General features: G+C 39.1%; 1 protein-coding gene across 4 annotated transcripts; it reads left to right on the plus strand.

Moving 5' to 3' along the window:
• The first annotated feature begins 224 nt into the window (after positions 1–224).
• si:ch211-51c14.1 (protein kinase C and casein kinase substrate in neurons protein 2) lies at positions 225–23,268 on the plus strand. Of its 4 annotated transcripts, none has more exons than XM_055005358.1 (10): positions 225–428; positions 6,344–6,404; positions 13,813–13,969; positions 14,113–14,348; positions 16,182–16,337; positions 17,867–18,042; positions 18,867–18,987; positions 19,098–19,168; positions 19,296–19,375; positions 19,849–23,268. In XM_055005358.1, the coding sequence occupies exons 2-10, from the start codon at positions 6,345–6,347 to the stop codon at positions 19,956–19,958; spliced, it is 1,167 nt and encodes a 388-aa protein (XP_054861333.1). In that variant the 5' UTR covers positions 225–428; position 6,344; the 3' UTR covers positions 19,959–23,268. The 4 variants fall into 4 exon arrangements, with proteins under 4 accessions (XP_054861333.1, XP_023150133.1, XP_054861332.1 ...); XM_023294365.3 differs by having other exon boundaries at positions 226–428; positions 6,339–6,404; XM_055005357.1 differs by lacking the exon at positions 225–428 and adding an exon at positions 560–819.
• The last annotated feature ends 3,769 nt before the right edge of the window (positions 23,269–27,037 follow it).

Raw genomic sequence — 27,037 nt, forward strand, 5'->3', positions numbered from 1 at the left:
GCACAAAGAAACACCCAAAACAAAAAAAAAAAACACAGCCTGATGTGGCATAGTTCATTAATAGTCCTCTGAGGGAGGCGAGTGAATGAAACAGAAACAGACGAACAAGTGGTGACGCACAACGAACAAGAGAATAAGTCTGCTGCAGCTGTTTTAGAGGCTGAAAGAGGAGGAGAAAGGCTTCGGGGGGAGGGAGGAAAAAAAAAAGAAGCCAACTCATCTGACACAAACAGTGGGCCAAAGAAAGGGGAAGAGCAGAGCAGCGCTGTCCAGGACGAGTGGAAAATCAAAGTTGGAGAAGGTGAAGAGGACTAGACGGGGAGGAAAAAGTAACAGGAGAGTCTTTACAAAGAGAAAAAAAAAGTCAGAAGACACAAAAGAAGACGTAAAAAGGGGTCGAATCAAAGTAGCCCCAACTTTCCACAGAGGTAAGAACTTGTTGCAGCTGCATTTCAGTGATGCAGCTCCTATTTCTGCTCTCTGTTCACTTGTTACTATATATTTCCTCAACGCAATGCGTGCAGAGTTATGTGTGACAGATGAAACGGGGACAGAGGGAGGAGTGAGTCTGAGCGCCAGAGACTCGGCAGCATCGAGGGGTGAAAGAGTTTGGTTGGCTGCAGGCTGCAGATGGACGCCAGCTTTAGTTTTTCAACTGTAAAGTTGGAGTTCTCGACGCTGCTGGTCTGAGTTTCTGCAAGTTATCAGATCGATAGTGGATTTTTTGAAACAAGGGGAACAAATTTCCCATCTGACATGCCAAGAGATTCTAAAAAGGCTGCAGGACTCATGGTGGATATAGATCTGTGCTTGTAGGCGGTAAGTCATATATTAAAGCCTCTGCTGCACTTACAGGATGGTAAAAAAACAAGCACTTGACACATATTTTACCATTTTTAGCAATATTTAAAGCTCTCTGAAAGTCTGCAAGTAACAAAAAATCTAAGAAAACCTAAAAAATGTCAGAAAAAGCAAAGTCAGGCTTCATTTCATTTCATTCCGTATATATATTTGAAGTGACAAGGTAATAGAAGAATTTGGCAAAAATCTGGACCCTTTAGATGTTTATTTGATACATAAGTTAGGAAATTATATTTATAAGTTTAAGTTTTACATTCAAGTTGCTGGATTGATAGTTGACAGTTAAGTATTTGACATATTTTGGCACTTTTTTCAGTCTTTTAAGCTCTATGAAAGGCTGCAAGTACAAAAATATGAAGAAATGTCTCAAAAATATCAGAAATGACACAAGTCAAGTAGAAAGTACAGTCAGGGTGTTCTAACTTCAGTTAATTTCATGTTTTGAATATATTTCAAGTTTTAAGGTTATATAGTTATAAAGCTTTGGCAAAATCTGGGCCAATGTCACCATTTTATGGCAGGTTTAAATTGACTATAAAAGTTATGAAGCCATATTTGAAAGCTGAAGTTTTAGATGCAAGTTACTGGATCGATGGTGAACTTTTAGAAAACTGGGGGAACAATGTTCTCATCTGACGTGCCGAGAAATTCTAAAAAGTCTGGAGGACTCATGGTGGAAACAGATTTGTGTTTGTAGGCGGCAAGTCATATATTAAACTCTCTGCTGCACATAAAAGACAGTAAAAAACAAACATGACACATATTTTTCATCTTTTTTTTCACATTTTCAAAGCTTATTTATAGGCAGCAAGTAAAGAATATGAATAAATGCCTCATAAATATAAAACATGGCACAGAGAGCCACCTGGAAAGTACAGTCAGGCTTTTCTAACGCCACTTATTTCATTTTATATGTATATTTGAACGCTTCAAGACTAAGTTGAAAGACTTTGGCACAATCTGGGTCAATCTCACTCTTTAACAGGTGGTTTAAATTGACTAGCAAAATTAACTATAAAAGCAATGAAATCATATTTTTCATATTTTTCATATTTTTCGTAGTTTCTGACACCACAAGTCTGAGTTAAAGCAAGTTACTGGATCAATGACGAACTTGTAGAAAAGTGGGGGAACAATTTTCCCATCTACCATGCCAAGAAATGATAAAAAATCTGCAGGACTCATAGTGGATACAAATCTGAGCTTGTAGGCGGTACGTTATATATTATCTTCTCAACAAAAACAAGTACTTGACAGATACTTCACCATTTTTTAGATTTTCATAGCTCATTTATGGTCGGTGATAAAGGAGAAACATAAGAGGAAATGTCTCACAAATATGAAATATGGCACAGAGAGCCAACTGGAAAGTACAGTCAGGCTTTTCTAACTCCAATTTGTTTCATTTTTATATATATATTTGAAGATTTCAGACTTAAGTTTGAGGCTTTGAAAAATCTGGGCCAATTCCACCACTTCAGATGATGTGTAAATTGATTCTAAAGCTATAAAATCATATTTAAAAGGCCGATGTGGCTAACAAATTGATTCCAGTGGACATGGAGCTGCACAGCAGGCTTTCTCCTACACACAGAGCGAAGCTTAATGCTTATAAAGAGTAAGAAACCATATGTGAGAGGCATGCAGGCAGATCACAGTGGAGCTAGAACGGAGGCTGAAGTTTTTACCATCTTTCCTTTGCTTCTATAGAGTCTGTGCTGACACAAGCTGTTTGGCTGCAACTTGTAAAACTCACTGAAAGTCAAGAGGTTGTGGTAAATCTCAGCACATTATTTAATAGTAAGCTGGGGCAGCAGAACTCCCCCACCCCCTCGTTACTCTAAAAACTCCCTCCGAGGAGAAGCCAGCCAGCGAGGGGACGGGAAGTGAAGGTCAGGGGTTAAAAGGGAGGTGATTCATTATATTTGCGACCTCCTGCAGATCTCTGGGGTTGTGTAATCTACGAGGCCTCAGCGCAGAGAGAAGCGAGCTGAGGGGGATTCAGGCGAGGAGAAGCATGACATTATTCTGCTGGTGGAGCATGTGATGCCCCGTGAACAGCAGGATATGGAGGCAAATCATTGAATCTAATTGTGCAGAGCCATGAGCAGAGATGGCTGCAGGGAGGAGACACTGAGCCTCTGTCTGGGTGGAGTTCAGCGCTGAGTGCATCCACGGTTTCAAACACCAGAAGTCAAAACTGCTGTGTGCTTCAATATTTAACTGGAAAGGTTTCTGTTTTTGAAGTGGAACCACATGAGCTTAAAGTAACATTCACTCTGAGCCAGACAGATTCCTTCAAGTGTCTCTCAACGTGAGGATTTAAGTGCATGCTGTTGTTTCTTTTTGCAGTAAAAAGACAAGGCCACCAGCATGGGAAGAAAGCTCGTGGATGATAGGATGTGTTGACCCTTAGCCCCTGTTTATTTTGGGAAAGCTCGTGTTTCAAAGCTGGGAATGCTGGGAGAGGAGTGTCCATGCTTGCTGGTGTTGTCATAGCTCGTGATAAGCAGCTTCCATTTACTGTACGACTGCCGGTTCAAATTTACTGTACACATCAAGTTCATAAAGCCATGCCAGTGCTGTAATGGGCACAAGCAGCCGCCATAATACGATTCAGTCATAGACATGCTACACCTGCTGTATGTCTTCATGTTTGTCCTGCCAAGTGTGCACTGCTCCTTGTGTGAGGGGATATCAGATGCTTTTATATCATATAGCCTCAAATAGATACACAGCACAGTATTGATTCCCAACCAAGGGTACCCCAGAGGTGACTTCTGTTGCTGCCAAGATGTACATGGGAAGTAGAGTCAGCTTTAAAACCTGAAACACAGACTGTCTATAAAGGCTGGATGAGGCCTCTGAGTCTGAAAGGGAAAACTAAGATATAGACGGATGTTGGTTTGCCGTTTCTTCTGCACACCACCCTTCCACCATGTTTAAAATCCACTCTTCTTCCGAAAACATCCAAGCAACATGCTGAGAACATTGATTACACAGATAAACAAGCCTGCTTTGCTTTCAGTGAAGTTGCCATTTCATTGGCATTGCCTGGCTTCTGTGTGCAAATGATCCATCAGAAAACACTGCATCTACACTATCTACCTTGCATTCTGGGCTTACCGTCGGCCAACATGATTGTCATTGGTTTAAAGAAATAGAAACAACCCTGAGTGTCTTGTTCCCCTATAGCAGAATGCTAACATGACACTGTTAAGATAGGTTTGGATATGCAAGACTAATGCAGAAGTACCTTAAACCTGCATCCTTTCTAATGGCCAGCAGGGGGCGACTCCTCTGGTTGGAAAAAAAAAGTCATATAGTAGAGAAGTCTATGAGAAAATGGCCCTACTAAAAGACCTGATCTGTGACCTCATTAAATATTGTTCTGATGAGTTCATGGCCTCAATTGCTTGTTTCAAGTCTCCTTCAATACAGTACAATGTTCATCTGGTAAATCATGGTCCCGTTTAGAGTAAAATAGACAATGAACCGGGGTCGTCTCCTTTTTCAAGAAACAAAGATGACAATGGACAGAGTTCCTTAAGAGTCGTTTTTGTTTTGGAAGGTTCCCAACTAAGTGAAATGACTGAACATTTCTAAATTGCAGCCATAATGAAAACTGATTTTCTAAATTCTAAGGAAAGGTTCATCAGCGCTTCATTTTTTTTAAATCTCCTGTAGCACAGAACAAACTGGACCATCCTTTACAAAAAGAAAGGAGAAAATGCCGTCCCATAATTCCTTGTGGCAGTAACAACCAGGGAAAAAACACTATCCACAATATCCGCTGTGGTATGACTGAGCAGGCTAGTGTAAGAACAGTTGGACTGTTTTAGCACCGCGACAGAAAATCCTTTACATTTACTAATGACGTTTTCCACTGAGGTGAAGGAAAAGTTTTAGGAAAAGACGTTGGACATATTTTGTTTGTTATTCGACTGCAACCGTAGTGAAATCGCTCTTACTTCATCCATGATGTACACACTGTAAAACCAGAACAGACAACTTGGACTGAGGCCAGTGTTGTACTGTCCACATATGCGAGCTCACAAGAGTCAGCAAAGGTCAGAGTTAATTTCGTTATCTGCCAAAGTCAGCAAAAGTCGACCAACAGCCCAAAATTTGTGACCATGTATGACAGTAGTGTGAACACAAAGAATATGTAGAACTCAATCTACTGCAGATTTATGGAGGAAGTTCTCCATGTTCTCTAAAATTATACTAGCTTCTAGTAGTACAATTTCTACCTATTTATGGTGCCTGTAGTTGTACGTGTGCACATCTGCTAAGGCATATAATCAAGGCTTAAGAGCTCTAAGTCTACCTAACAGGTGAGCAGAGAAGCAGGTAGTTTGAACTAATCAGAAATTGTTAGCTCAGTGAAGCTGAAAAGCTTTTAAACAGTTGGGAAGAGGTGGATGATGTGGATCATCTCCTTTATGGATGCTCTGTATCCTTCCTGTTTACCACCTGATTGATCGATCTGCTCCAGAGATCCTTAAGAAGTGGATTTAGTTTGTTGTCCAAAAAAAGAAAAGAACATGAATGTAACCTAATCAATACTGTACTGGTGCTAGCCAGACATTTAACTTTCTGCGCTTGGAATTCTGCACTGTATGAAAACCAAATAGTGAATCAATGGAAGTTGTTTTGTAACCTGTTAAACACAAGAACACTGTGAACATGTAGCACAAATGATTCTTGTAAAGTATCTTTGATCAGTACTAATGACTGAAAAGATCTGATATTTAATTTCTACACATTTTTAATACACTTTTACACTTAATTCCATGGTTTAATTTTGTGTTTCTTACATTAAAGTGCTTTTTTGTTCTGTAATTATTCTAGTATGTTTTGTTTTGAAATTTCGTTTAAATTTTTTGTGTTTCCATTTAAATCTGTTAATGTATATGTAAAGAGAGACATTTCTTTCATTTTTTGTACTTTTGACAATAATAAGATGAAATAAACTGTTAACAGATTTCATAGTCATGACCAAAAGGATTTGATAAATGAGTAAATAGATTGGTGACAGTAACAGAGAAATAAGTTAATGGATAAATGGCTTAAATGTCCATGTGGTAACAGCAGAATTGCAGGCTTAACTAACCCAATCTGTATGAAAACATACAGCAACACTGTATTATATCCATTTTCTTCATTTCTAATTAAATATCCAGCTCAAAGAGGGGTTAAGAGGTAGTTCAAATGAGGGCAGGTCTGATACACAAAAAGGTTAGTTGTAAACTTACATTACAGGTGTGGAGATAACACAAAAACTACATGTAGAATTAATTCTTTACTGGGGTCAATCAGGCATTTTAATACTTACTTCTATACCGATACTGCAGATAAAACCCCCGAAGTCTTCATTACCTGCAAGTAAGAGATAATTCCATAAAGGTCATTGTTCAGATTAAAAGACAGACTAAACTAACCAAATACTCTTTACTCTCTTTGCTCTCTCACAGAACAGGATGTCAACGCTGCCGTCAGAAAACAGCCCTGAAGATGTCAACAATCGCAGCTTCTGGATGGTATGTGAACCCCATGTGTGTGTTTGTGAGGCTCTGTGCGTCTGTCATGAGTCATGCAAGATAGCGTTTCCCTCAGTATCTCAAGTCTGAATGATCTTCTAGTCAAAACACAGCAAACAGTTTTGTCGTTCAGGCCTGCGTATCTTTGTAAACAAGGCTGTGCTTTCATTTTTTAATGTGAACCATTGTGCTCTCTGGACAGCCTCGTCTGGATGTCAGAGAGGCTTTTTGTGAAAGTGTTCAGCTAATTAGGTACTTGATTGTGTGCGTTTGCTCGACAAAGTGGATTGTAAAGCCCTGGGGGTCATGTCTCTGAGGGATCCAGGACAAGTTTTTTCCATTTTCACTGCTGTCTGCCAGATCATTGTTGAACTACAATACTACAGCTTGATGTTTTCATTTGTGCTGTCTGCTGCAGTGTTAAATAAATGAAACTTTGATACTTTTTTCTGTGGCCTAAAGGAGCAGTTTATGAAAATACTCTGGATATTCTCATGTGCTTTCTTGCAAACAGCTAGTCTGGCTCTGTCTAAAGGAAATGAAATGCATCTACCAGCGTCTCTAAATCTCACTAATGCATCCGAACAAAAGCAAAAGTCTGTAGTTGTACGTGGAGTTACGTCCCAGACTGCTTCTTGAGCAGGTGCAGTGATTTCCTGGAGTCTCTACTGACAACAAGGCCTCACTTTTTCAGCACGAGAAGTGGACAGAGCCAGGCAAACGGTTTCCCCACATTTCCAGTCTTTGTACAAGACTAAACTAACAGGCTGTAGATTTAAACTGACAGGTGGAGGTGGCATCAATCCTCTGATATCATTACACTTACAACAAAGTGATTAAGCATATTCAAAGTGTCAAAATACATCATTTAACAGAAAAGAAGTATTAGTTGTGTAGTTTCATACAGATTTAATAAATGAGTGATATCTTGTATAAAATTGTTGAATGAATGTGTTTTAATTGGTATATAACATCTAAAAGTATCTGTGATTTATCAGATATATCTATATGAAATGTAATTTTACTGTTTTGACACATGAAAATATTCTTCATTAAACATTAAAATGCAAAGAAGTGCACATGATCTCATGTGAAATTAAGGCTAGAAAATGTTTTTTTTAATTATGGAAAAAATACTGTATGTTATTTCCAACTAATTTCCAGTATTTTTTTGGCACCCCGGCTGCTGAAATATTACTTTTTTACCCTCCTCACCTAAAAGTGCATCACAAAACTGAAAGACTGTTGAGGATCAGAAATGACAGAAGTAATGACAACTGACAAATACATACTGTTAAGTGGAAAACTGGGTGGAAGCTCAGACCCTTTGCAGCATTTCTTTGCAGGACAGTCAGTCCAAGACCCTACAGCTTTCTTGCGCTGATCTGGAGAGAACAAACAAAAGCGATAAAGACAGTCATACATAGCATGATAGAGTAAATAAATAGTGTAGCAACGTGCACATGACAGTTTTCACAAATTACTGTAGTGTTATCGGTCAGTAAAGCTTAGAAGCGTCTACACAGCGTATGACATGTCCTGTCAGCAGGAGCTCCGGTTCAAAGTTTTATTCCACTTTATTTGTACGTGAGCCTTCATCTCCTCCAGTAACAATCTTCCCACCATTGTATTTTGTAAACTAGTGTGCACTCTGTTTACAAGGCACAGGCCCCGTTTTGCCTCCACGTTTTAAAGCTGTAAACACTACCAGCATTGACGGTGGCTGACTGTCTAATTTGAGTGTGCTGCCGCTTTAATGCTGGCTTTGTCTCCTGTTGGCCTCGATGGGCTGCCCCACTTTCATCTCTCCCCCCACTCTGTAATTTTGGAAGCCTCCTGTTGTGTTGGATGTGTTTCCAGGCCAGTTCCTGTCTGTGTCATCCTGCCGCCATGCTCAAGGGCTGTCTGTCATTATACTGCAAACCTAAGCTCTACTGTTTCTGTATTTGCAAACTCACAGAGGCTGTAACAGGTCTGCAGTTATGATGATTCCTGCAGGGTTTATCCATGAACTGGTCACTCATGCTGCTTCAGACACAAAACAAACCCTCCGATTACAGTTTTACTGCCCTATGTACTCATAGAGCTGGCACTGTATATGCTTTTAAAGATTTATCTGTTATATGGGGACATTCTATGATCACAGACACAAACTCTAAGGTGAGTCATTGCATCCTCAGACAGGTACCTGGAACACATCTTTATGCTTTTTTTTTTTAAAAAAAAAAAAAACAAGGCATAAGATTACAGTGTTTTTATTCTACACCAGACTCAGTAATATTAGACTGGATTAATAAACCTTTTAAAAGACAAACATTTCTGACAGGCATTCTCTTAATCTGTTATTTAGTGCTGTACTGTGCCTCATCAAATCAGTATGTTTAGCATTAAAAGCTTTTTGGAGTGGCATAAATCTGGCATACTGTTTTTTTTTTATATAATACATGTAATGCCACGTCCACCACTTACTTTTTAACTACTGCTGTTACTGTTTGTACAGCCACTTGTACTCTCCTACTACCATTGGTACTACTGACTACTAGTAACTCATAATACTTGAACTTCAACTGTGCTCTAATGAGAACATTTGTCCCTTAACCAATTAAAATACAAAATGTAAATACATTAAACACAATATGCAAATACAAATATGCAATAATGAATGCTAACACACCCACACACAAGCTGACATAAAGCAATGTACATCAGTAACAACGTAACACAAAAGCTGGTGTATATCCAGCTGTCATAATATCATCCAATCACCCACAGTTAAAACGGGATCACCCACCAGTATCACACAGAAAACTGGTCACCAGCTCACTCCTCCTGAGTGTTTAATGGTTTGAGAAGAGATAAAAGACTTTCTACTTCCCAGAACTCTTTCAGTCCACTGACATCCATTACTCACAGTCTGAATATGATCGGTTATGTATGTGAGACGTGATTTTTCAGCAGACATCCGTAGCCATTTTCTTTGATACTACGTTTTGTTGCTTGGACAGATTTTCTAGTAGAGGATTTGTATCAGCCTCAGAGATTGGCTAACTGGGTCTGTGCAGCGCTGCCGCTGGCCTCAAACTGGATTCCTCAGCTGTTTCTGCTTAATTCGCAGACGAGTGCGGAGAGTCAGTGCAAACCACAACAGAGGCAGAAAGAAAGAAAGGAAGAAGGAGAGAGGAAGAAACAAGGAGGTTGCTGGTGTGAAGGACCCCAACTGATTCTGATTGAAGCACTCAAAAATAGTGTTTCATTAAGCGCACACTGAGTGCTGTGATTGCTTTTTCTGAGGGGCTGTTAGTGTAACAATAAATCACTTTTACAGCCTGAGTGCACATTTTCATACTCCTGTACGCTAACTTCTAACCACTTGAAATTATATGACTGCCAAGCGACACCTGAAGCCTGAAAATTGAAGCAAAAACATTTCTTTAAAAGTTTGGAAGAATGGAAAAACTATTCACATGACAAACACTTGATCTATAAACAATTTATTTACAAGTAAGCAGAAACACTGGTTGCTAAAATTTAGAAATGCAAGAGAAGACCCACATATCGATTAATCTATGCAGCAAAAAACATCTGCATATTTGTTTTGCATTTGCACCCAGAAACACCAATATGTTTACTTTTACACTGCTTGACCTGATATGAATGCATTTAATTAGCCACTAATTAAGAGTCACACTAGGGTCTTTGTCAATTAGTCATAAAAAACAAAAGATTTAGGTCTTTGAATACTCTCGCAAACACAAGTCACTGTTGAAGGAAAGGTCTGCTCACATATGAGAGTGAACAGCTGTTACTGGATCGTCTTACAGGAAACTTGCCACGCAAAATAAAAAAGTAAGAGCACTGTCGCTTGCAATATCAAAAACATCAAGAAACTGAGAAAAGCTGTGCGCTGTCTCCTGTATATAGTGCACATGAAAAGCATGCAGACAGTGTTAGCTTTAGTTATATGACTGAAATACAATATGCCGTCTGATAGGCTCCCTATTAAGAGCTCTCCCAGTAAGCCGTGTCAATGAGCCAACATGCACAACACCAGTAACAGGAGCTGCATTATTGATGTTACTGGTTAATGCTGTGTTCTGCAAGTGAAAGCCTGAGCTCTGAGACTGTCCTCATGTCTGTTTCGTGTCTTTGTCGTATTTATATAAGGCGCATTGCCTCAAACTATTTAACACAACATGAAAACATAAACGGTGTCCATAACCTTTCTAGCAGCTGTCTAAATGTGTCAGTGAGGATCAGATAGAGCCTGACACAAAGTGAAAAAGAGAGTAGGAGTGAGCAGGAGGTGATGGCAGCTGCCAGGAAAATCGCACAGATTTCCAAATTCCACATCCACCAACAACACACTTGCTTCAGATATGTTCTTCCACTCTGCTGTCCTCTTGTCCTCACTCTGATTTGTACAGCGAAGCCTCATCCTTGTGTCCACCGACCACACCCCGCATCACAGTTTACCACAGGAAACCTAATGCCAGTAAAATGTCACTGGTGGCACGTGGAGGCTGACCTCAGACGACTGTAGCAGTGCAGTGCCACAGCTGTGGAAGGCATATGGGCCATTATTAACTGTGTAATGATGGAGATGTGGTCGTTCTTAAGTAGGAGGAGGAATGCTGGGACAATCAGTAGCACTAACAGAAGATTTACAGGATGGACACCTGCATGGCTCACTGTCAGGACTTACTGTCGCACCAAAATGTTGCAAAGAAATAAGATAGATAGGACAAAGATAAGACAAACGTTATTAATCCTTCACTGGGGAAATTCACATAATATCAGCTAGATAAAAATGAAGCATATTAAAGAAAAACAAGACAAGAAATACAAAAGATGAACAAGATAATAATAATAGACAATATACATTACTCACATGTACAGATACGGCACAATGGATAACTGTAGGACAACTGCACATAAACGTTAGGAAGACAACTAATTATTACACTTGTATAATAGAGAGAAAACTAGTGTTACATTATGTTATTGCACTTGAGTAGCAGTGTTATGTTATGGTCATGTTAAAAAGCCTGACTGCTGAAGGAAGATTGTGCCCTCAGTAGCACACTGACATTTTGAGAAACACAGTTTTATATTTTTTTCTTGCAGAATTACATGAAAACACTGACACCGCTCTCCTATATGTGAGGTAAATATGCAGCTGGAGCCAGTTGCTGGCTAGCTTAGCTTACTAGAACACAAAGAGTGGAACTGTTGCCAGGCAACATCCAGAAAGTTACTGGTCAAGAAATCTTCTGGCACATACCCATGAAAACAAATTATCGTTTTACACTTTGATCTTTGTATGGATTAAACAGATGAGATGTAAGTGTTAATTAGTGAGCTTTAGAGGTGCTGCTAGGTGGATTCTGTTACGTTTGAGCAGAGCCAGGTTAAGTGTTTACAGCTGCAGCTTCATGTTCAGTCAACAGACAGCAGAGTGGTTTCTCTCTCATTCAATTTGCCATGTACAGTCATGAAATACAGGCTTTGAGTTGAGTATTAGTGGTTGTGCTAATTTAGTCGTAGTCGTGGTTAAAGAAGCAGCAGAGCAGTGGCATGTACACTCAATAAAGGGACTGTAGGTCCATTACTGGCCTCCTGTCCAGGTACTGAAGTGCCCTTGAGCAAGACACTGAACCACAAATTGCTCCTGACTGCTGGCCAACAACTAACTGCAACAGTTGTGTGAATGGGCGAGTGAGAGACACTAAATGTGGTTTCAGCAGTGTTAGTTTCAGTACTGTAGCTCAGAGGTGATTGTGGCATCACTGTTAATGAACTTTACAACTATTTCCTTCAAAATCACAGACGATTTTTATCAATGCAAATTTAAAGCAAATTTATCTACAGTCACTCAAACGTATCTCCTTTTGCATTTGGCACAAAATAACAAACTTATATTGTTAGTGTTGAATGTGTCTATATATTGGGTTTATGTTTTTCCTCTTTGTATTATATTGTAGTGCTACATATTGTAAACAAAGTTTACCTACTAGAAAAGCAGCTATAGAGTGATTCACAGAGTTAATATTGTCAGTATTCTGGTCATTCCTCATAAAAAGTAATGTTTTACATATTGATCGCTGACCTTTTTAAGTCATAATGCATTACTTCACTTATTTAATCATGGTAGAAAGCAGTTTGTTACTGTACTCTCTACATTATTTTTGCGTGACTTCAGAACATCACTTGAGATAGATTGTCACATGACTGTCAGTAACAACATAACATTAAACCTTACACATATCCACATATTACAGTAAATCCCTGTAAAACACAAGATTTTCTGTTATGCTCATTGATAAAGTACTACCACAAACCCCACAGTGAAGTTGGTCACAACCAGCCCAAAGAGAACCCACAAAAAAATGTAAGACCTGCACTGTCAGTAAGCTATAACCATACAAATATATACACACACACACACACACACATATATATATGAAAAATTCAGTTAAAAAAAAGAAAATATAGCAGCAACATTGCTTGAAGAAATATTTTTTTAAAAATGGTATAACACTATAATGCTAAAAAAAAAGGTGAAAATAACAGCAAATACCAAATATAATCAAATACAGTGAAACAGTGTAATTTTCTGGTAAATGCCGTAAAAGAAATGATTATTTTTTTCTAAATAAAACAAAAACATTTTTGATGTGTACTCTATTTACAGTTTTGGTCTGTTTGTTATACAGTAAACATGTGAATTAACACTTTTTTCTATATTTTAACAAAACAGCAAAACAGGGAAAATAACTGTAAATTGTTTTGAAAATTATTATTTAAAAAATATTATTGTGAAAATATTAGAAAATTAAGTGACTGTTGTTCTTGTATTGTATCTTCTCATCTATAATAAGTCAAAGTACCATTGATACATACTTTATACTAACAGTGGTACCAAAATGACAGGACAGGAGAAACAGTTGAATTAGCAGTAGTACTTTAAATATATCAGTTACTCTATTAGTGGAAGTACTATTCATACTAACAGTACTTGCAAAATGATTTCACTATATTCAGTAGGCTTGGTAGAAGGAAGAAGAATAAACAGAAGAGTTATGTTGGCATGAAAAGCTTTACTGTTCACGTTGAGTCTCTAAATTAGCTTCTCTAATTCAGTTTATGGTCCACATGCTGTTTCCACTCTGCCAGGAATAAACTGTGAACAGATGTATTATTCTGTATTCTCTGGCACTGAAATGGTGAATTGAAAAAAAAAGAGAGAAACCAAAAGACTGAACTGGATACTGGAAAAAATGTCAACTGCTTTTGACATTTTTTCAAGCCTAAAGTTTTGGGGTTAAAGCATTAAGTCCACTTGACCTCCTTTCCCCACTCTGTTTATCACATTAACAGCAGGTCTTCCTCTCTCTTTGTGTCATGGCAGCCTGGGAACTATCAGCGCACTGTGAAGCGAACAGAAGATGCTTTCCAGGCCTGTAATGACATGGTGGCGTGTTTCCAGGAGAGAGCTCGCGTGGAGAGGCAGTACGCCCAGCAGCTCAGCGAGTGGAGCAACAAGTGGAAGCCAGTGGTGGACTCCAGTAAGTACAGTAACTCCTGCCCCAACGATGAACATGTACAGTATCATCACCTAATCTACTTATAATAGTTGGTCATCTGAAGGACTTGCCAAACACAAAGGGAATATTAAGACTGTGTGATCCTCCTCCTCCTCCTTCCTCAGGTCCTCTGTATGGATCTCTTCTGAAGGCCTGGCAGTGCTTCCTGTCTTCAGCTGACCGGCTGGCCTCCCTACACGCCTCCATCTGCCGCTCCCTGGTGTCGGAGGATGGAGACCGAGTCAGGACCTGGCAGAAGGACACCTTCCACAAGAAGCTATTTGGAGGCTTCAAGGAGTCCCAGGACATTGATACAGGGTTCGCACGTGCTCAGAAGCCGTGGGCCAAGAGACTTAAAAAGGTCAGATTCAAAGGCCAGTTTCTGTGTTGTTTCTCATCACTTTATAATATCACTTCAAAGCTGCACTCTGATGGACTTGGCCACATTCAAAGACACAAAATGCCACTTTAAGTCAGTCTAGTGTATACTGTAAATATTAATGGCATAATTGAATGAGTCTGCAATCCTGGAGAAAGATTGCTGACATTTAGCTAGTTAGCATATTTAAATAGTTAGCATGTGCCAAATTTAACGTCCGTCTCGCTCCCACTGACCCATTTCTCTCTTCTCCCTTCACCCTCTTTTGCAGCCTGTCCTGTGCACGTGCACGAGGTGCAACGTGCACAGGACCCACTGAAATAGCGTTGTGTGGCTCAATGCAAGCCACCTTGTTTGTTTCTCATTTATAGAGCCAGGGCCTGTGTACAAACACTGGATTCCTATTTAGTGCACACACAGAACGGACAGTTAGTGGACCGTGAGGACATGTTCACTGAATTGGACAAAAATCATATTGGATTAGTCACTTATTCTGGCTTTTAATGTGGGATTATCTGCTGAAGCAGACATTTAAGCACTGTTTTTTCTGACTGTTTGTAGTGCAAATATAATACACACAGTATATATGCTCTACCAGCTGCAGCTGCTACTTAACACACCATTTTATGCAGCTATTCTTTTAACCATACTGTTTTATTAGTCTTCTTTGTTCGGTTTCCAGTTTAGTGATTTCTCTACAGTGATCCTTGAATTTTGTGTTTAAAAGCACTCAGCTGAGATGCTAAATAAATACACTACAAGATTTAAATAACATTCATTACTTGCTGAAATAAAGTTGTCTCCTACAAATCCTACTAGCCTCAAAATGAGCACCACCTTATGTGTGCACACTAGAAATTATGGTAATCATTCTTAGAACCCTTTTAAATACAGTTAGGAGCCTTGTCTCTTTATGTGTGTAAGTCTTTGTAGCTTACTATTAAATCTCAGAATTGGTCTCAGTGATAGTGCTCACTAAGCTGCAGAGATAAAAAGAGTAAAAATGTGAGATTTCATTGCAATAATTTTGGTTTGTTTTTGTCAGTTTGTGTGCACTCATGCTTTAGCGCATGGAGATCTTTTGATCTTTCTTTTTGATCTCAGATGTTTCTTTGATTTAGTGAGAATAAACTGGATGGCATCCAAAATTTGGTACTAAACCCCATTCCAGACCATATTGAGGCAGGTCCTTATTACTGCCCTTTCCCACAATTTTCTGTTCACATTAATTCAGTTCCCCACATCTACCCAGTACAGCTATAGCCTTCTATTGATGTTTGTTTTTGGGAGCATTTTTCTGTCACATTCCCAACTCACATTTTCCCATCCAGTCCAGAATTTCAGTGACCTCAACAGAGACCTTTAAGCCGCAAAGTCAGTTCTCAAGACTCTTCCTATGAGCTCAGAAGTGACGAGCCACTTGAATCTGTGCTTTATTGTGATCTGAGAGAGGCCAGGAACATCCATCAAAAGCAAAATTACCTATTTGCATCAAAAATACACACAAGCCCTTCAGGGAATCAATTTTTCATACATAATAGAAGTGACTGCAGCATCACAAATGGGTGCTCATTAAGTAAATGGCCCCAATTCAAGGTCTATATTTAGAAAACAGAGTCCTAATGTACTGCTATTTAGGAATGAGTTTATTCTGGGAGTCAGTGCTTTTCAAAGTCAGGTGCATCTTAGCTTAAGTGCTTTTAAGTGGATTGTAACGTTGTCAGTGACAGTATTTCTACCTGGGCCTTTTTCCTACTATATTCACTGCTGTATATGGACTGTAGACAGTAAAAGTATGCTTTGGTTTGTCCACAGCTGGATAAAGCCAGAAGGGCGTACCATAAGGTGAGCCGTAAGGAGCAGGCAGCCAGGGAGAGGGAGGCCCACGCTCAGGGAAACCCGGATGTCGCCATCGACAAACAGAAGAAGATCCAGGAGGAGAGAGAGGTGGCTCAGCAAGAGGCCGAGAAGGTGCCCTACACAAAAATCTGTGGTTATTATCTGGTTTTCAGCAGGGATTTTAGATCTGCTTCTGTCTGTGCAAACAGTTCCATCAATTCAAAACTTGAAATTTTGGGTTAAAGGTTTGCTTTAAGGTTTCTGACCAGTGGTAGCACCAACGACTGAGTTATTGATAAATATATATATACATATATATATATATATATATATATATATATATATATATATATATATATATATATTTTTTATTTTTTATTTTTTTTTTTTTTTCCAATCTTTGTTTTTTTTCTGGGCCAGAATGGGCTTTTGCAGATGACTACTCATGAAAAGCATCATGCAGAGAGTGTGTTACTGCATTTCACAGAAGTCTAAGTCGTTTCCTTTTGATGTTGACCATTTGATAAACTAAAATGTCTATTATGCTTGAGCAATTGAAACCCCAATTAACAAAACTTAAAATCAATTCTTGTGATTTGGTGCTGACTAAAATCTTTCTGGTGGGCACGAAAATTCCTCTATTTAGGAGAAACCCTGAATATCAAATTTCTGTTAATTGCTGTGTGTAATGTATATATGCATAAGAGAAGTGTGAACAAGATTTGTTTATTTTTTATTTTTCTTCTTCTGTACCTCTGTTTTGGTGTTGGTTTGATTTAGTTTTAAATCTATTTCAGTTCCTTTTTGTCATTTGACCCTGGCACTACACTTGCATTCGTAAATTTATACTTTTACTTGACTGCATTTCAGAATTATGTAATAGACTAAATAAGAGTAAACTACTTTATATGAAAAAAGGTAACAATTTTACATTAATCTAAGAAGAGAGACAATAAAGATTAGAAAAAATTTATTAATTTTATTTTTATATTCTTCCTCTTCCTTTTTTTAAATTTTGGTGTTGGCTAAAACCTGTTTGGGTTAAAAATTCCTCTATGCTAGAAAAATCCTGATCTCTTGTATGTACGCACATGCTTGTGACAAGACATTTCCTGTTGTGTGTTTCATGCTACAGACGGTGGCACCAACTTTAATGACAATTAAAGCTCATGGCACACCTTTAACTTCATTACTGCCTGAGGGAGGTATAAGCTACATGTGGCATCAGGTCATATTACCTATTGCTTAACAATTATGAGAGACTGCATCAATCACAGGCGGGGAAGTGCTATTATTTGTTTAGAATTTCATTCAACTTGTAATGTGTTTTGGGATTTTACTTTAGGTAACGTCTTGCCTGAACGTGGCTAAATTATTCTGAAATGGCTTTGTTTGGTAAATGAGGTAGTTTCACGGTGAAATTCTTATTTTGGTCTCTGAAGGAGTTTTAAATTTTTAGAGGATGGTTTTCCTTATGGTCATAATTTTAATCTACTTTCCAGTTCAGAAAAATGGTTTGAGGGGGATATTTAATTCGGATTTGTTGTCACAGCCTTTGCATTATAAAAAAAGAACCTTGAAAATGATTTTCTTCCACTTTTTTTTTAAATTCAGATAAATTTCTCACATCTATCTGTTCTTCTGAATTGAAACTCCCATAGGTTCGCACCCGCTACGAGAAGGTCCTGGAGGAGGTGAACCGCTACGCTCCACGCTACATGGAGGAAATGGAGTCCATCTTTGACCAATCACAGGACGAGGAGCGCAAGAGGATTGTATTTCTCAAACAAGCCTTCCTCTCCATCCACAAACACCTGGACATTACCAACAATGAGAGGTGAACCTGAGTGCTTTGTATGTGTGCTGGTTGTTGCTGTCCCTGCTGATTAGATAAAGATCAATGTATGTCATTAAACAGGTACAACAGATTCCTGTTATCAGTGATCTCTCGAGCTTGTGCGTTTAGAGCTAAGCATGCTAAAATCAATGATTTGACTTAATTTGCCCCTAATTAAAAGCCGTTCCACTACATATTAGAGCACATGAGTCTTTCTCAGTGACTCACTTCTGCTCTAATAAAGGAAATAATAGCTAAGAGGCCAACTTAATTACTTTATAAAATCTGCTGGAGCCACAGGGGGATATGGAGTAGATGAGGGAAATTATATAGTCTATTAATCTGCTTAATTTTGGGGTAACGCTTTACGTAAAACGCACTGGATGGCGGTGCAAGTAGATTATTTGCCAATTAGAAGTGAGAATAAACTTTTATTACAGAATAAGCATCAGAGAAAACCATGCTGTTCAGAATCCAGATGTCACATAAAATATGCAAAGTATGTTCTTTCTCATTGTGTTTTTTATATCACAACTCATTATGAAGCCTGATGAGCACAACTGTCAACAAACATTTTTTCTGTCTACGACTGACTGCTCTTATATATTAATATAAAAAATAAGACAATTTAGACACAAACATCTACATTGAAGACAAAAATCTTGTTGGAAGTTAAATGTTTCACAAATGACAACATTAGAAGAGATTTAACTACTTTTAGTGATCATTTAGGAAAGTGAAATAACCACCTTGGATATGAGTGACAGCAAGCCGATTAAAATCTAATCCTGGGTTCTCTTATTTATTCACCACTTGTTATTTAGTGTGAGGGCCGTGTACAATGAGCTCCACAACACACTGATGGCCATCGATGATCAAGAGGACCTTCGCTGGTGGAAAAACACCCACGGGCCTGGCATGCCCACTGATTGGCCACACTTCCAGGTATTTATGTTTTTGTCCACAGTTTCTGTCATTATGATTGATGTGAAGCTAAAATCTGTTGTTTATTCATGCGAAGTGAGGAACATTTGTTTTATTCCAATTGCTTTAAGGAGTGGACACCTGAAAAGAAAACCAAAAAAGGAAAGAAAGAAGTGGAAAAGAAAGGAACAATAGAGAGGGGGTGAGTAGATTTAGTCCAAAGGGAACTGTTAACGCAAACTACGCAGCTTTTAATTTGATGTTGTGTAGCTGTAAATCTGATAAAACATCCATCTGTCTATTTATCTGTTCTCTTCTTTGTCCTCTAGTGTTATGATTGGAGGAGTTAGAGTAAGAGCTTTGTATGATTATGCTGGGCAGGAGACAGATGAGCTCTCCTTTAAAGCAGGTAAACACAAAATATAACTATAAATCTTGATTGCTCCATGTAACGGTGCATGGAAACAGTGTGCAAAGTTACAATTATTATTGTATGCAAAAACCTAATAGTCATACTGTCTATGTATATTTAAATTGTCATTCTTTTGAGATTAAAAGATTAATTTCAGTAATTAGCAACTATTTTGATAATTCATTAACATTAATATATAATAAATTTTGCTTTTCTAGTTCTTTATGATAGAAATCTTTGTGATGTTGTCTCTCCGTGCCCTGCTGATCGGACAAAACAAGTAATTAGAAGATGCTAACTTGGGCACTGTATCAAGCCAAACAAGAAATGGATTAATCAGGGAAATAACTGGCAGTTTAATTAAGGAAATGACTTTTGGTTGCAACCTTTTTTTTTTTTTTTTCAAAGACATGCTTTAAGTTTTAATTACAAGAATTACAAGAATGCAATGGCTCTTTTTTTTCCTGCAGGTGAGGAGTTTTTGAAGATCGAGGATGAGGATGACCAGGGCTGGTGTCGGGGGATGAAGGATGGCGGGTGGGAGGGACTTTACCCAGCCAACTATGTAGAGGTGGTGTAGTTGCAGCATGCAGGCTGAATACAAAAGCTCTTGTTACATCACGTACTTCATTTTGCAGCCTGACTAAATGTCTAAATGTCAAAAACGTAAAACCAGTGCTGTAAAAATCAACACAGAGTAGCTGTTAGCCAAAGATGACAGTAGGATCACACTTTGGTGGCTATTTTGACATACAGATATTTTTTCAAACCACCCAGGTTTGTAATCTCTTGAAGGATTTTGATAAATGTTTTAATATATACAGTATGCATAGACCATTTGTATTGAAGCCATATGATAAACAATGCTTTAATGTAAAATACTAAAAACAACAATATGCTGGACTCTAAAGGTACACTATATAGTCAACCACTTGGTGCTGAAATTGCAGTATAGAATTGGTCATTTCTTTGAGATGATATTTTTTTGCATCTCAACACATTGCTATTAAAACTGTCACAAAGCCTCACAACATATGAAGAAAGTGACACTAATGCTGTGATTATAATTAATCCAAAGCTGCCGTACGATTGGAGTCAGCTTGATAGATGTATTTTGCTTCATCGCCTGTATTTCTCTTCTGTTTGTGTGATTTAAAGGAACAGGGTGAAGTTATGAGGAATGTGGTTGTTTGCTGTCTAACTCTCAGTTAGATGAAAATTTGATATCAGTGTTATCTCTGTGTATTGAGCCCAGAGAGAAACTGCTAACGGAGCAGCATCAACAAACATCCCAGACGCTCTAATGCTGACTTAGTTTGTATGTTGTTTACTTAAAGTTGCCTCCATCAATATTTTTCTAACAATTCATCAATTGACTATGTATGAGAAGTCGATCATATAGTGGCAAATCCAGAGAATATTATCTGAAGTTTCTCTCATCTTGACAGAGAGTTTACAGAATATTTCAGCTTTACTGTGTCGTTTAACTCTCACTGCTCTCAGTGTCAGTAGCTGTTTTCGGTGAAATGTTCTACAAATCCAGCATAACCACCAGTCCAGCACCAAACTGCAAACAAACAAAATTAGCAACTAGCAGGCAAACACTGTGGAGCATTTAGCATTGAAATCATCAATTGTTCCAGCAGTCGTTAGTGTAGATTAGAGGGAGAAGAACTTTTGGCCTTACTTTAATCAGGTTCCTGTAAACACAGATCTAACTAAATGATCAATATACAGTGGACCCTAAGGACAAAATACAAACAGTAGAAAAGCAATCAAAATCCAAAAATGATGGTGGGATATCAACTTTAAAGTTAATAACATGTCAGTGCTGTGTTCGGTTTGTTTGCTTCCACTTCCTCAAATCAGTAAGTCCTGGTTTAACACATAGAAATTGAACTTCCAAAGCAAGGAATTTTGGTTTTAAAAAGGGTTTAGAAGAAGTTAGTTTTGTTCACCTGTACCTTCCAAGCTGACCTGGTGACTGCTCATAGCCTCTTGGATGTTGTATCCCTCGATGTGGGTTGCTCAGTTTTGTTCAAACTCTGTGAAAACAAAATTCAGGTGACTCCTGGATGTAATTTGGCTTGTTAAAACAACCCTAATATACTGCAGTCCTTAAGTAGCACTACTCAGCCACAACATTAAAACCGACTAGTAAAGTGAATAGCATTGAATATTCTGGCACCTGTCCAGGAGTGGGATATATTGTGCAGAAAGTGAACAACCAGTTCTTCATGTTCATGTGTTGGAAGAAGGAAAAAGTGAGGATTTGAGTGACTTTCACAAATATGATAACTAAATGACTGGGTCAGAGCTTCTCCAAAACGGCAGGTCTTGTGGCGTGTCCCTAGTATGAAGTGGTTACCAACAGCTGTCCAAGAAAGGGCAACCGATAAACTGATGTGTTGAGTCAAGGCTGCCTCTGTGGTCTGATCCCACAGAAGAGCTACTGTAACAAAAGCTGCTGAAAACTTAACGATAGAACGGTGGAATAGACCATAAGGCAGCATAATGTTCTGAGATACTGCAAAAATGGTTTAGGAAAGGTTTGAGAAACATGACGGTGTTCAAGGTGCTGACCAGGCTTCTAAATTCCCCACATCTCAATCTGATCAAGCATCTGTGGATATGATAGAAAAAAAAAACAACATCTGATCGATGGAGGCCCTATCTCGCAACTTCAAGGACATAAAGCATTTGCTGCTGACGTCTTGGTGCCTGATACCACGGGACAGCTTCAGAGGTCTGTGGAGTCAATGTCCCAGCAGGTCAGAGTTGTTTTAGTGGTGCAAGAGGACCTACACAACATTAGTCAGGTGGTTTTAATGTTGTGGCTGATCCAAAGGGTGCATATTAAAGTACAAGTAAATATAAAAACACTCACTTTTCATGCAAAACTGTAAGCTTGGATGAAGAGTGAAAGATTGCCTTCTGTTTTCATTTAGAGACCAATATATGATCACAAAAAAGTGCTGACAAACAATAATGAGACTTGATGAAAGCCATACTAATTCAAGTTGTGGCTTTTTTTACCTTCACTTCCACATCCAGAGTATAAAATACTGAGTATATCCTGTACTCCTATAGCTTATTGTACATTATGTTCTACAGAAAGTACAAACAGGATTTTTTTGGAACTGATACTTCGGAGCAAGACTAAAGAGGGTTGTCTATTGATTGCATGGTTGGTGGTTCAATTCGTGGCACATACTGAACCTCAGAATTGGACCTAATGACTGGGTCATTGCTGTGCAGGGAGACTCCACCACCATCAAGCGTAAATGGGTGGGTGAATGAGACACAAATTGTATAACCCTTTTTCTGTTAAGGTAGAAAATAAAAGGAAAGTCCATTTATCTTTTTTCAATTTTTGATAGAGTACAGTTAGGTGAGGTTTTCCCATCTTGCAGTCTTTTAAACCAGGACCTATTAGCTACAATGGGTCAGGATGATCTTAATTTTGTAACTAGGTTCATCTTTGGGAAAGTGGGCCCAGGTCTAAACATGTCCTATGTGTAATGTTGTCTCTGCACACAATGTTTGGAGATGAAACTGATATCATTTTTCTGTATGAGATGCTCTGTTTGATGTTGAACAGACATATTTCTTATCATGTCACACTATTCCTTGAAGATAGGTGCCATGGAACAAATAGTTCCCCTGTCTATCTGTAGTATCCAACCATCTGTTGCTAGACTGTTTTGTATGAGACCTATCGCAGAAAGCACCTTTACCAAAGTAAGGAACTGCTTCCGAGTTTACCTTGTCTATAGCCTCCTTCAGTATCTCTGTATGTGCTAGGTTTCTTCATATGCCATGTAAAAACTATGAATTTGCAACCTCCCTGTCTTTTTGGAAATAAATTTTAAAAATGTTACACAAACAAAGTAGGTATTATTGAATCTAGGATGGAAATAATGAAAGTCCACAAGTGATGAGTGAAACAGAGAGAGAGTCATATGTGTGTTTGAGCTTATGAATCACCATCCACATCATCGTCTCGAGTCCCAGAGTTCTGCCTGTGGATGTTATTACATGTACGAAGCTGTCATCTGTCACACACGTATACTCATACACTCATACATCAGTCACTTTTAAGCCATGCACCCATGTCAAGGGAACCATGTTGAGGTCAAACGCTGCGTTTTATCTCGATGACGCCATCGTACACTCAGATATAGCCTGACATCAATGCATGGCCATCAGCCAAGCAAACAGTCCCACAGTGTTTATGTTTCAGCAAGCCGACAGCAATAAGTGCAACGAAAAGTCATGGTATATTGTTACAGTCTGCACACACACACTCCGCTGTTTTGCCAGGAAGAGAAGCAGAAGAAGATGCAGGAATGTCTGTTTCCATAGCAGTAATGGAGATCATGATGTCACCCTGGAAGGAATTTCCTCACCTGATGACAGTTTTGTTGCTTGTAGTAGACTTCTATAATCACAAAGACAGTCTCAGATGAGCTCTGACAGTCTTCCCCCTGCTGCTTGTAACAGATCTGGTACAATACTGGAAAACCTTTAAAAAAGAGAATACAAAGTATACTGAAAAGTACTGTAATTGATTTCATCAAGAATTTTGACAGTCACAAAAACATAGACAATATTTTGGTTAAAATAACTTGTACAAATACCAATAAAATCATTTAAGCATTTAAAGCTGGACTTTAAACACTGACATTATGCATAACTACTGAATTTTGATTTTCTAATGAAAGTAAACACCATAACAACTTTAAACACCATCAAACAATGACATTCTAAACCATCATCAGACACCAGAAAAACTTTGTTGCCTTCCAGTCCTGAGTGGGCAGAAAATTTGGAAATTCCCACTGTGTCTGGGCACCTTTGATGGAAAGCATGTACAAATCAAAGCAAATCCAAAGTCTGAGTGGGACTTCTTCGATTACAACTGAGTAAAGGTGTAGATTACAGCAAATATCTTTGCACAGGCTCTCTTCCAAACAAGCATTTGTTTTGTGCACCATGGACGTATGAATGCAGAAACCATGAACTGCCCTCAACAGTTTGTTTCAAGGACGAGGATCATGACTTCAATACTTGCGAATGTTTTGGGTTTTACTGAGGTCAGGAGAAAATTTACCGACAGAATGTCAGTTATAGATTCCTTTTGTCACAAAGTTTCACCTTAGCATTCACTGATACCTGAACACTGGCAGGATGGAGAGGCAGTTTCACCCAGAACAATCTGTCAAAAACAAGTTCACGAACAAATAAACCCCGCATGACACCAGAAAACACACTTTAGCGACAGAGGTTGCACAGAGGCCACAGGCAGTGGTCAGCTGGCAAGTGTGAAAAAGTCATTTGTCATGAGTCATCCTTTATCTTGTTTTCGACCAGCGGAAGAGTACATTTACGGGGAATGACAAACCCAGTCCATGACCTGAGAGCTTGTTTCCCGCAGTGAAGTGTTCTGCCAGCTCTGTTACATTGAAGTCTCTATTTTGTTTTGGCTTTTGTCCACAGAACCCTTTAAAAGAAAATGGTTATTACCAGTAAATACAGTGCCATCCAGAGCAATCACACTCATCTTCAAAGAAATATTGCTGTGCGGGTGGGATTTGAACCTTTCATGATGAAGCCGACCCTTGTCCATCCTTTGATAAATATAAAAACAATGCAGACAACAATGAAAGGAAACAAATAATGTGAAAGTCATGAACCCTCATTAGAAATTTTATTTGGCAGCTCCACCGGTGGGCCACTTTAGACGCGACACAGGAGCTTGTAATTGGTGATGCTGAAACTTGATCTGCATCCAGACCTCAGTGTCTTTTTCTGTCACAACAGAGGAAGAGCTGAAGGGCAGCAACTTGTTTCTAAGCTTCAGCTGCTTTACAAGGAAACAACGAAAGGGTAAGAGCACCACTGAGAGAAACTGCCTCCTGCAATTAACATGACGTATCCATCTTGTTTTATTTCTGACATTCCCTCTAAACAGTTAATTTTGACTTTCACTTCACCAAAAGCAAACTGGTCGCCCCTCACCACACTCCACTATGAACTCTGCTCATTTACATTCATTAGCGCTAGCTCATTTCGTACTGTAGGTGCAATGTAAACACACACCCATTAACAGACGCTTGTTTGTCAGAACAATAATGAGTGGAAACAGCTCATTTGCATGCTAATAGCCTCATGATATTCAATTTCATACCACTGAGCTCTCAAAATACAAGATGCTCAGCAGTGTCAACTATTGATCTCTGTGAGGTCAACATGTGAACACCCACTTGCAGTGCAGGAGTGCTGATCTCTTAGACCCAACCTTACATACCATACAAGACTATCTAATTTGCTCATAAACCTAAACATGTGATGATGATGTTGCTGTATTTGTTGAGGCCAATCATTAAAGTCGCAGTTTTTGCATCTAGATACAAAGCAGTACTAACGTGATATTCTTCCATTTTTCAGCAGAGGGAGCTAAAAGATCAGCAGCACAACCTTCAGCAGGCCTGTCTTGAGGAGAAATATGCACGCTGGGGTGGCAGCATAATGGGAAAATGTCTTTATTCCCTCATCTCTCATGTGGTGACAGGCAGAACTTTAGGTTGCCATGGAGAAAGCTGCTGAATCGGGGCCATAATTAACAGAGCCACAGAACTTGGTTCAATGACTCATTACATTTCAAGAAGTTAATGAGGAAATCACACAGCTCCTCGAAGGCAAATGACTCCATATGTGTATAATGTGCACTTATGATGAACGTTTGAAGCCACATCATGAGGTAAATATCACTATACGACGTTGCAGCCGCTTCTGCAGGGCTAATGATGAGCATAGAATCGCATGTAATCTGGTCTGGAACTGGATGCGTTTGTGTATATGAGACTGCATGTGCGTGTATATGTGTGTGCATGTTTGGATGGATGCATTGGTATCCGAGTACATGTTTGTGTCGAGGGGATGAGTCACCTCCTTGTCAGGGAGACACAAAACATATGAACATTTTCTCAGGCTGTCACACACACTCACGTACACTCCTCAGCTCTTTTCTCCTGATGCACTCTGGCATCTCTCTCTACCAAATCCTCTCGTTTTCTTCTCTCTTGCTCTATAAGCTCAGGCTGCCCTGGGGAGGCTCCTGTCACAGCTAAGGGCCAACATAGGCCCGCTTGGGGGTTTACAGAGTGGCCAACAAGGAAGGAAAAGCCGCCCAACCACCTGTAGACCTGCCAAGAGCTCTTAAGCGAAAACCGTCTCTTACAATTTGTCTGAAGGATGTCTGGTAAATCCCACTTAACTCTCTTGCTTAACAACACCGAGGCCGCTGGCGTGGGATGTTCCCTATGGAAATGCAGCGACGAAGGTGCAAGGAGTCACAAGTGACGAGGAGACTTTAGGCCATGGTGCGGAGATGCCAAGGCCAAGAGTAAGGCTGTCGGGCCCCGGTCTGCAAAAGCCAGACTCATCTGCACCAGACAACAGGTCATCCAAGGAGAGAGGTACAGAACCGCCTCTCTTGGCTTCTGCATGTACAAGCATGCTTTTCATTTCAAACTGCCCAAAAATAATGAGCAATCAAGAAAATGGTTATTCTCGCATTTCAATTAGCCTAATTAAAGAGAGGGCAGCGGGCTACTCAGAAGAATGGCAAGCACCACAGTAGAGTGTGTGTGTGTG

This window comes from Amphiprion ocellaris, chromosome 19 (assembly GCF_022539595.1).
Source record: "Amphiprion ocellaris isolate individual 3 ecotype Okinawa chromosome 19, ASM2253959v1, whole genome shotgun sequence".
Taxonomy (NCBI): domain Eukaryota; kingdom Metazoa; phylum Chordata; class Actinopteri; family Pomacentridae; genus Amphiprion; species Amphiprion ocellaris.